Source organism: Lygodium microphyllum, chromosome 22, assembly GCF_053477565.2.
Source record: "Lygodium microphyllum isolate KBCC chromosome 22, Lygodium_microphyllum_v1.1.10, whole genome shotgun sequence".
NCBI classification, from domain to species: Eukaryota; Viridiplantae; Streptophyta; class Polypodiopsida; order Schizaeales; family Lygodiaceae; genus Lygodium; species Lygodium microphyllum.
In genome coordinates, this window is record NC_141156.1 from 59,056,387 (window position 1) to 59,068,101 (window position 11,715).

Genomic DNA, 11,715 nt, shown 5'->3' on the forward strand with positions numbered 1-11,715 from the left:
CATATTCCACAGCCAAATCATAATGTCCCTAGACTTCCTGCCATTGTAAACAATGTAACCAAAGCCAAGCCAATAATATGCTATAAATGCCACCAGCCTGGACATTTAGCAGCAAATTGTCATTCGAAGAAGCCACCTGCCCATATCAACTACCTTGGAGCAATGGACGAAGATGAACATGAAGATATGCCTGATTTCACAGAAGATGAGGATGACACTACTACTACTTTGGATACTTTACCAGGTTTGCCAACTCCACATTCTTTATTGACTATGAAATGTATGGTGCATGGAAAGGAAAAGATTATTTTGCATGATGATGGTAGCACTCATGATTTTATTTCAGCAAAATTAGTAAAGGAATTGAAGTTACAAACTGTACCTACGCATTATCACATCAAAGCAGCATTCTTAGGCACTAGGTATAATGGTACACAGGAAGTGCATGACTTAGAGATTCAAATTGGTCAATACACAGAAAGAAGAAATTTCCTAGTTGTTCCATTACAGTCGAGTGACATTATTTTAGGTATGCCTTGGCGTCACCAGCATAACCCCAATATAGATTATTCCACACATTCAATGAATATTAATTTTCAAGGAAAATCTATTACATTATATGGTATGCATGCATCTAATGTTTTTCCACTGCTTTCGCATACTCAAGCTAAACGTGCATTACGCAAGAGTAGTAAATCTTATCTCATTTGGGTGAATGAATTGCAAGTAAAAGAAAATCATATGCACCTTAGGCATAAAGAATTTCTTGCACATTTTAAAGATTGTTTTGCCGAAGACCTACCACTCGGTTTACCTCCTTCACGTCCAAAAGACCATAAGATAGATTTGATCCCTGACACACAACCACCTTGCAAAGCACCATATAGGCATAACCAGATAGAGCAAAAAGAAATTCAGAGTCAAGTTGAGGAATTACTAAATAGAGGATTGATTAGACCTAGTAGTTCTCCATTTGGTGCACCTGTTCTGTTAGTCAAGAAAAAGAATAATACTTATCGTATGCGCATTGACTATCGAGCTTTAAATAAGATCACTGTAAAGAATAGGTATCCCATTCCTAGAGTTGATGACCTTATGGACAAACTACAAGGATCTGCTATATTTAGTAAAATAGACCTTAAGTCTGGTTATCATCAGGTGAGACTAGATAAGTCAGACATATTCAAGACTGCATTTAGGACACAGTTTGGTCATTACAAATTTTTAGTGATGCCATTTGGATTGACTAATGCACCTGCTACGTTTAATAGAATGATGGACCGTATATTTTTGAAATATCAGTATTGTGTAATTGTCTTCTTTGATGATATTTTGGTGTTTAGTCAAAATGAGAAAGAACATTATGAGCATTTGTCATTGGTTTTTCAGTTATTAAAAGATAATCAATTGTATGCAAACCCTGAAAAGAGTGAATTCTTTAAAACAGAAATTGAGTATTTAGGTCATATTGTATCATCTAATGGAATTAAAGTTGATCCTAAGAAAATAGATGCAATATTGAATTGGCTTGTACCTAAAAATGTGCATGAGTTACGCTCATTCCTTGGTCTTGCTAGTTTCTATAGGAAGTTTGTACGTAATTTTTCATTACTTGCTTTACCACTGACTAAACTTCTGAAGAAAGGAATTGTCAATCATTGGTTCGAAAATCAACAGAAATCCTTTGACTTATTGAAACATGCATTAACCCATGCCCCTATTCTACAGTTGCCTGATTTTAATAGACCATTCTTTCTAGTAGTGACCGATGCTAGTGGATCAAGAATAGGAGCTGTACTTATGCAAGACAATCATCCTATAGCCTATTCTAGTTGTAAGTTGAAACCCTCTGAACTGAAATATTCCACATATGACAAAGAACTATTAGCAGTTGTACAAGCATTAAGACAGTGGAAACACTACTTAATGGGTTTAAAATTTATGATTAAGACCGATCAGCAAAGTATTAGACATTTACTTAGCCAACCCCAAATCTCTGACCGACATATCAAATGGGCATCCTTTATTCAAAGTTTTCATCCTATCATTCAATATCAACCTGGAAAAGAAAATGTAGTGGCTGATGCATTAAGTAGAAGACCTGCCATTCATAATATTTCTGTTATATCTTTTGATTCTTTGATTGCTATGAAAGATACTTATCATCAGGATATTACTTTTCATGTTGATTGGAATAAATTAGTTCAAAATAACTTGATTCCTATTGATTCATTGTCATATAATGATGGATTTATGTTTTATGAAAAGAGATTGTGTGTTACAATTCCATTCCGATCTTTTGTTTTGAATGAGATTCATTGTCCCCCATATCAAGGTCATAGAGGTATCATATCTACTTTACGCATATTAACTGAAGATTTTTATTGGCCGCATATGGACACTGATGTATCTAACTTTGTTTCTGAATGTTTGATTTGTTAAAGAGTTAAGAGACATCATGGTAAACAGTATGGATTACTTATGCCTTTGTCTATTCCATCTAAACCTTGGGAACAAATTTCTATGGATTTTATTACTGGTTTACCTAATACTAAATCTAACCATGATATGATTTGGACAGTCGTAGATAGATTTAGTAAACAAGCATATTTCATTCCATGTAAGAAAACTTTAACAACATCACAAGCATCACAATTGTTTTTTAAAACTGTTTTCACTAACCATGGATTGCCAAAAGTTATTATTTCAGATCGTGATTCTAGATTTTGTAACAACTTTTGGATTACTCTGTTTGCTAACCTAGGCACAAAGATTGATTTCTCATCTGCATTTCATCCTGAAACTAATGGACAAACAGAAGCCACTAATAGCACTATTTTAGATCTCTTACGTGCATATACTATCTCTAAACCACAGACATGGGACACACATTTGCATTTATTACAGTTTGCATATAACAATACACCACACACATCTACAAAGAAAGCACCGTTTGAAGTGATTTATGGATATAGATTATCTACACCTGTTGCATCTTTGTCAAATAGAATTCAGAGTGCTGATGATATTACTAGTATGCATAATACTATTTTTGATGAGGTTAAAGATATGATTGCTAAAGCCCAGCAATCATATACTAAACAAGCAAATAAGAAAAGACAAGCAATGAATTTCAAAGTTGATGACTATGTCTGGTTGAGAATAGAAAAACGTAGACTACAAAGTATAGATAGACACCCAGTTGTGAAATTAGCCCCTAGATTCTATGGACCATTTAGGATCATTCATAAAATTAATGACAATGCATTCAAGTTAGAATTACTACCTCATTGGAAAATTCACAACACATTTCACATTAGTTTATTAAGACCATTTAGATGCCAAATACCTGTACACCCTGTTTATGAAAACCCACCTTTGTTAGAGGAAGAGATTGAAATACTTGAACCCGAAGCTATCATAGACACTAACTTTATGACCACTAGAACTGGCCGAAGATATTCTAGATATCTAGTTAAATTTAAGAACCATCCTGTAGAGGAAGCACAATGGATGCACGCTAGAGACTTAAATGCTTTCCCTACTCTGTTAGCTCCACATTGAGCTAATAGCAATTGAGGTCAATTGTTATCCCACCCCGGGGGTATGATGCCAGGAGGCATATTTCACGGTGGATTCTGTGAGGTTTTGCGGTGGATTCTGTAAACTTTGATGACCGGGGCTCATACACAAAGTGGATTCTTTGTGCGAGAAGTTGATGGGGACGCCTGTCCTTTTCGGGCGTTTCATTAATTTAGTGTGTACATGGGTGATTCCATAGCGGGTGATTCCGCAAAATACATATTAAATTAATAAATGTTTATGACTTTAGAGTGCGCACTTGTAATAAATTAAGGTTAGGATTTATTTCTAACCAGTTGATTTATTTATGTAGCTGAAGACTGCTAGGTATTCACTTTTGTCGGTTTAATTGTATTATTTTACTAACGATTGTGAATGCTTCAGTTGATGTGTAGAGATAGCAACAGTGGCAGAGGAAAGCATTGGAGGATAGCGAGTATTCGATTTATGGATTATATTTTGATAGGCGCCACACCTATATTTTGTCATGCCTATTTATTGAGGCATCGATTATTTATTATTATTTTGTATGCGCATGGGCACACGGTTATGTTATTTCTATTTGGACATTGTATTGGGCGTGCCAGATTCTTTGGGCACCGTCCATTAGCTTTATTCCTATTTTTGTGTTAAAGCAAACTCAAAAGCTAAAAGCTTGCTATTTTGTAAATTGGGCTATTATTTGAGCTTGAAGATGAAATATACATAAAATACATGCTTTGTGGAGCGCTCACACAAGGCATGGGGGGAGATTGCATCTAATTGGTCTCTTGTTCATGTTGTTCATGCTTTTTACCTTGTAATTTGTGCAAAAAGTAGAGTTCCATTGTTCTTGGGGACCTTCTAGCATTCACTATGCGAGCGTACAGCGTCCGATCTGCGCACCAAGAAGGTAGTAGGCTTGTTCACTACCCACGTGGTCTTGAGGCTTGGCACTTGGGCTATTGGGCATATTGCCTATCTGCGAAGTTTGAACTCTAGACTTGCACGCCACAAGGGAAGAGATTAGAGCTTGGAGGCCTAAGGGTCTACTCAGTACTATCCACACAAGCGATGAGCTTCAAGGCTTGAGTGACAAGCATATTGTGTCAAGCAGTGATGAGACATTAGACTTGAGAGTTTGCTCCCTGAGCATGTGGTGCATCAACATAGCACTAAGTGCAAAGGAGCAAAGTGGGAAGTGCCCATGGCCTCGGCCCCCCAGCCTTAGCGCAGTCACACAACTTGCAAGCCCGCATGGGAAGAGAGCAAAGCACCAAGTCTCGAGCCTCGAATCTCAACAATTGATATCGAATGAAATAACATTAAACGCACCAAATTTAACTAATCAATTATCATGGTCATTTATTACAACTGTAGTCTGTGACTACTAACTAGACTCTAGAGAGAGAGAGAGAGAGAGAGAGAGAGAGAGAGAGAGAGAGAGAGAGAGGAGTCATGACTCATGAATGAATGAAAAAAGAAGGGCTAATTATTAGCAAGTAAGTCCATGAACTTCACAAGTCACACATGTACAAATTTAGAATCCAAAGAGTCATGACCATTACTAGGTTGTTGAATATTTAATATTTGTCTGTATTTTTATATTTAATTAAAATACTAAACTTTAAAAGTGAAATATATTTGAAGAGTTTTCTTTAAATGTGCCCTTCTTTTGAAAGTTGTTATTTGAGTTAGCATTTCTACTTAGAAGGTTGAGTTTTTTTCTTCAAATTTCGTTTACTAGAATTTAACACTTCTAATATCAAAAGGCCATATGCATGAAAAGCATTTCTTTTAAATGTCACATAAAAAATTCAGTCTTTCAAGGAAGTGCAAAGACCCCTTTGAAGTGTGTTGCAACCTTCAAATTTGAGGGCTGCAGTTCCACCGTATTAGTCGTAATGTGATATGAAAAACCTGTGCAGGCGACCTTTCAAGATGTTTTTGTAAGCTTAACAATTCGCTTAAACAATAAAGCTCAGTTTCCTGCAATCACTGACCATGGCCAACCTCCTGCTGACAGCTTGAACCGCAGGAGTAACTCAGGCGATGGCGTGGCAAAAGGCTTAATGTGGCGGCTATCTGAAGCGTCTCTTGTTAGTGCATTTCCATAAATCTGCGTGCCTTACAACACCTTATGGCAGCTGCCAACGACGCACACACAAAGGGAAAGTATGGCACATCAAGTTCTGTTGCTTAGCGGGAGATCTTGTGAGCATTCCTGCCGATGGCACCACTGTCTGCGGTTGACGATACAATCATTCCTTCGCGTAAGTACTTAGGTTTATCTGATTCCTTTTCACTGCTTGCTGACTTTCTGGCAAAATGTTACTGCTAACACTAGTAGTTTCTTGGAAATGGTGAAGCTACTGTCTCCCATTCAGAGAGAAGTTTATCGCTTCCTGGTTATATGTTAAAGCAGTTTCATTGGACACATTGCCTTGCAGTACATTGCTATGTCGAGCACTCCAGCATACACAGTTCCTCAGAGTGTGTTCTTTAATTCTTGCTCATTTCTCAGCATTTGCAAATGCTCTGGATATCCAACCCTGCGAGATTTTGAGCAAGTGATCGAGTTGCCAATAAAGACACAACACAACTTCTTTGCTATGCAAAGAGGCACAAGTCAATCAGTTCTGCAAAATGTGAGTCACATCTTGTAAAGTCAACAGCGTGTTAATCATTCGTCCTATAAAGCATTTGATGACTGGTTTTCGACTTCTATACTTGTGTACTCCTACTACGCTATTGTCAAGTTGTAACAAGAACTGATGTTGAGTCATTGACCTGTCATTTCGTGGAACTGGGGTTAACAAACTGTAAGCTGCATTTGTTTCGTACAGCATTGTTTGCAAGTACAGTGGCTTATCATTTCAAGAAACTTCTGCTTAGGCCTTAATGTTTTAAGATGCCACCAGCTTCTTTTTTCATGTTTTTAAACCTTTATCCCTGTTGTTTCCCCTTATCGCCGGTAGTATACTTTTGGCATTCGCTTCTGTCAGGTTTTTAAATATCTGGTGGACACAATTTTGCTGATAACTGTAAATTTGTGATATAAAAGAAAATCTGTACCATTTGACATGAAAAAATCTGTTCCATTGCAAGACTTCCCCAGTTTGCCACTTATTTACATTTTAGGATGCAGTCACCTCATGTGACATGAGAGTACTTCTCCATGTGCTTGAATTGCTAGTGTGTTTGCAAGAAAAGAAGACTGATTTATCTTCTTTATTTAGGCAAAAAGAGTGTAGTTTCACTGTCAACAAGGCTTAAGTTCTATGCCCTTTGGATTACATTTGTTCTATAAATGAACAGGAGAGTGAATATAACTCTCTTTATCTTACAGTTGGAAACTTTTATCAAAATTGCATGTATACACTACAGCTTTTATGGCATAGAAGAGCTTAAGAGATTTCCGTGTGCTTCTATCTTTTTCCTTACAGCAACAAGCATGCGTACAACCTCTCGCATAGAGGGTCGTTCATGAGGAAAATTATGGGTACAAATCAAAGCAACCTTCATAACTGTGGTCATTTCTTCTTGGACGTTTGAATCGCTAAGGTTTAACCTTGGATCAAATACGTGGTTCATATCCCTTTTGAAAGGAGGAATGGAGTCTTTGACCCAAGTTACAAGATCCCCTCCTTGATCCAAAGGCTGAACTGGCAATCTACCCGTCAACAATTCCAGCAGAACAACTCCAAAGCTATAGATATCACATTTTTCTGTGACTTTCATGGTATATGCATACTCTGCAGGAAAAAGACTTTAGTGAGTATTGTTGGTAAATGCATGAAAGTCAAAACTCAGATTTTGGTAAAAGAGAGTCGACCCTAGGAAGCTGGCTGCTGAAGTGAACATACTCTGCAATGTGTAGGTACACAATCAGTGTATTCAAATGGTGTTCAATCAGTGTTTTATATCACACTTACAGAATAGAAACAAATGAAGCTCAAGTCTTAAGCACCGAACATATAGGTCAAAGGGCAAATCTTTTTGTTGCATGTTTGTATTCCTAGACAATGCTTGTACAGAAATTCAGAAGCTGCTGAACATCTCAAAAATTTGATGCATATTTTACACTGATGAAGTTTTGAGACTTAGATGACAAGGTCACAGCACATTCTATCTCTATGTGCAGCTCTACATTAGCTCTCCGCATAGAGGTCCCAAATATTTGATGGAAGCCTTCCATAAAAGAAGCATAGAAGTGCTAAAGACTGGAGATCAGCTTTAAATGCTGCGCAAGGGTATTTACTCACATAGTGGTCTAGAAAATGCCAGGGAGTGGAACATAAAGTCTGTCTTTCCACAAGCAGTGGGAGTTTCAACCAGGAGAAATTAGTCAAGCCTTCAAAGAAAGTAGTGGTCATTCACCAATGCCACTGACTTCCATGCTCCTCTAAGGCTCATTAGAATCAGTTCATCAAAAGTCGAAATATGTGCATCCACAAGTCTATATGTGCACGTGTTCCAAATTGGTGGGAATCCTTGTATAGGCACGTTTTAGTTACAGAACAGCCACACTTTACTGCAAATGACGATGATAGTTCTATATTAAAGTTGCCTGACAAACATTATCGAATCAATTGCAAATGCTATTGCATACTGTGACCCTAAACATCGATTCAAACCATCTGAAAGGAGAGCAGGTGCTGTTATTTACCTGGTGCAATGTAGCCGTAGGATCCAGCCACTGCAGACATGGACTTTGTATTAGGCAAATCGATCAACTTTGCCAGGCCGAAATCACCCACATGAGCTTCCAAGTTCTCATCCAACAGTATGTTGTTGGATTTTATGTCCCTATGGATAATCTGAGGTTTACAATCATGGTGCAAATATGCTAGCCCCTCTGAGGCACCAACTGCAATTTGGTATCTCATTTCCCAGTCCAAGTCACATGTGTCACTATGTAACAGTTCACCCAGGCTTCCTCTTGACATGAACTCATAGAGAAGGAGATTGGCATTTGCATTGTAACAGAAACCATACAGCTTGACGATGTTTCGATGCCTTATCTTGCCGAGTGTGGCAATCTCTGCATTGAAGCTGTCTTCTAGGCTGGAGCCCTCTCTGTCAACGGCTAGCCTCTTGACAGCAATGATCTTGTTAGAAGGCATAACTGCTTTATAGACTACACCACAAGCACCTCTTCCAATTACACAATCGTCAGAAAAGTTGTCTGTGGCCTCCACTATATCTTGGAAAGTAAATCCTGGTTTGGGGAAATAATAAGATGTTGAAGTGGAGCTTTTACACTCATCCAGAGGAACAAACACCCTTGCAGACCTCCTGCAGAACCAGCAAGCTCCAATTAATATGGCAAGCATTGCAGCTGCAATTACTGCTGCAGTTGCAGCTACAATTTGTTGTGCTGCTGGACCGGTTTCTTGTGTAATTGTATCAGGTGAAAGGACATTGTTCCAGTCACAGCTGTACGGCAAGGGAGGTCCACAAAGCCCATAATTTCCCAGAAAGCAGTTTGCAGGCATCTTCTGGACAGTGGATGAGATGGGCAGAGGGCCTGTTAATCTGTTAAATGAGACATTAAATACTATGAGGCTGCTTAGACCTGCAAATGACTCAGGAATGTGGCCATGCAGTTGATTGTTCTCAAGATACAGATATTCCAGCAGGGGCAAGCCACCGAGTTCTGGAGGTAGGCCCCCAGTAAGCATATTGTTACTCAGATTAAGGGCCATCTGAAGGCTGGTAACCTTCCCAAGCTCTGGCGGTATAGAACCAGTCAACTTATTACCCCCCAGCTGCAATTCTGAAAGGTGAGTAAGGTTGCCAAAAGATCGAGGAATATCGCCTGTCAGCTGGTTATCTGAAAGGATTAGTCTTTCCAGTAGGACAAGGTTACCAATCTCAGAGGGGAGTGGCCCTGTCAAAGAATTGCCACTCAAATCAAGTTGAAGCAGCTCTGAGCAGTTATGCAGGTCAGCAGGAATGACTCCCTTAAGAGAGTTGTAAGAGACATCAAAAATTGTCAAATGTTCAAGCTTCCCAAACACCTTAGGAATCTCTCCAGTCAACTGGTTTCCAGATAGATTCAGGGTCTGTAGGCTGGCACAATCTCCAAGCTCTGGTGGGATTGGCCCCTTAAACTGGTTCATTGATAGATCAAGCCACTGAAGGCCATGCATCTGGCTCAACTCCACAGGTATTCTACCACTCAGTCTGTTGGCATTCAACTGCAGCTTCAAAAGAGAGGTGCAGTTCCTCACCCCCTGGGGAATCTCGCCTGACAAGTGGTTTAACCAAAGGTTCAGCCATATTAACTGCTTCTGCTTGCACACATGTTCTGGAATGCCACCACTGATATTATTATTATCTGACAGGTCCAGCACCGTCAAATTGCTGTTGCTTCCAAGCAGAGGAGGAATAATACCAATCAACTTGTTTTGGAAAAGCTGCAGGGAACCTAGACTCTGGAGATTCTGCAGTGTGAAGGGAATTATACCAGATAGATGATTCATGGAAAGGTCCAAAGTCTGTAGTTTTAGCAAATGGCCAAATTGGGGAGGAATAATGCCAGACAAGTTATTTTCAAAAAGGTGAACCAACTTCATCTCAGCCAGGTTGCCAAACTCTACTGGTATAGCACCTGTTAGCCGATTTGTCGAAAGATCTATCTCACTTAAAGATATGCAGTTTCCAAGTTCTTTTGGGATACTCCCATTCAGATAATTTTTGTAAAGATAAAGTTTTTCCATTCTCTGCAGGTTGCCTAGTTCACGTGGTATTGCCCCTGTCAGTGCATTTTGATAGAGTGCAAGCATGCGCAGGTTGCTACAATTTCCAAGCTCAGAGGGGATGCTTCCATAGAGCCCATTCTTCCACAGGACCAGATCAGTGAGACTCTGAATCTTTCCAATTGAAGGGGGGATTGCCCCCTCCAGATTGTTTTGAGCCAAACCAAGGATTTCTAGGCTTTCACATCCACTGACTTCAGGGGGGATGGTTCCTGACAATGCATTGGCACCAGCTCGAAGAATAGTAAGGTTTTTGAGGTTGCCAATGGATGATGGGAGCGAACCAGTGAGATTGTTGGTATAAAGCACCAGCTGCTTGAGAGACGTGAGGTTACCAATTTCCATTGGTATGCTTCCTGACAAGGAGTTTTCATATAGGTTCAGCGTTTCAAGGCTTACTAAGCCGCCAAGTTCTCCAGGAATGTTTCCTGAGAGCTCATTACTGCTGAGGTCCAGTACGATTAGCTCCCCCAATGCCCCCAATGAGCTTGGGATTTCACCAAACAACACATTGTTAGAGAGGTTCAGTGCCTGCAAGTGAGTGCAATTGGCAAGCTGGGGTGGTATAGCTCCAAACAACCGGTTCTGTGAGAGGTCTAAACCCCTTATTTCTGTCAATGCACCAATGCTTTCCCACACATTTCCCGTCAAGTTCATGGCAGGGAGATTCAAGCTCGCCACCCTACCCTTGGCACATGTTACACCTTTCCATAGACATGGCGATGAGTCTGATGGATTCCAGTTGTCTAGATGATTCAGAGGGTCCTGGAAATGGCTCCGAAATTCCAGCAAGCTTATGCCATCGGGTGACAGTGCAGACAATAAGGGACACAAGGCAAGAACATGAATGTGATTATTTGACATTATAGCAGAATATGGGTCTGAAAACGCAGTGGGCTGTGTCAGGAAACCATGCTTATATGGTCAGCACCTCTTCATGGCTCAATGATTGTATTTGAACTTCCGACAATCACGTAATCAGCAAGGAGTATACTTGAGACTTAACAAATAAGGACGGGCTTGCATAGCTCCTCTTGTTTGGCTGTCCTCTATGAGTGTTAAATTCCAACAGCCGTGCCATTGACAATACAATCTACAAAACAAGCAAGATGAGGACACATCAGACAGGTTCAATTTCGTGTCATGCATCCGATGAATTAGGATGATTCGTTTGAAAGCATTACCTAGAAGGGCCTCTTCTTAGTTATGAACAATTAGCCTTTGAGGTGTCTTTGGGACACCGTATAACTTGTTGCTAGGGAGGGGGAGAATGGATGGGGAGGAAGGCGATAGGGACCATCGGAGGGGGCTTGACAGGGAATTATGTGAGCAAATATGCGAGCAAAGGAAGGGCTTTATGGAGAGTGAAAACAGGGAAGGAGAGTAACGG

The 11,715-nt window shown here is 39.8% G+C and overlaps 1 protein-coding gene across 1 annotated transcript; it reads right to left on the reverse strand.

The window, feature by feature from the left end:
- Nucleotides 1-5,587: 5,587 nt before the first annotated feature.
- Nucleotides 5,588-11,168, reverse strand: LOC148017194 (uncharacterized). Its single transcript, XM_087663505.1, has 2 exons — nucleotides 8,231-11,168; nucleotides 5,588-7,316 (listed from the first exon to the last, which is right to left on the reverse strand). The coding sequence occupies exons 1-2, from the start codon at nucleotides 10,980-10,982 to the stop codon at nucleotides 6,952-6,954; spliced, it is 3,117 nt and encodes a 1,038-aa protein (XP_087519631.1). The 5' UTR covers nucleotides 10,983-11,168; the 3' UTR covers nucleotides 5,588-6,951.
- Between the last annotated feature and the right edge of the window lie 547 nt (nucleotides 11,169-11,715).

What these genes read in the sequence shown, in the direction of transcription:
- LOC148017194 (XM_087663505.1), bottom strand. Translation starts at nt 10,982, where the DNA reads ATGAACTTGACGGGAAATGTGTGGGAAAGCATTGGTGCATTGACAGAA. An exon ending in CTACGGCTACATTGCACCAG is followed by an intron (nt 7,317 to 8,230) that starts GTAAATAACAGC and finishes TTTTTCCTGCAG; the next exon opens with AGTATGCATATACCATGAAA.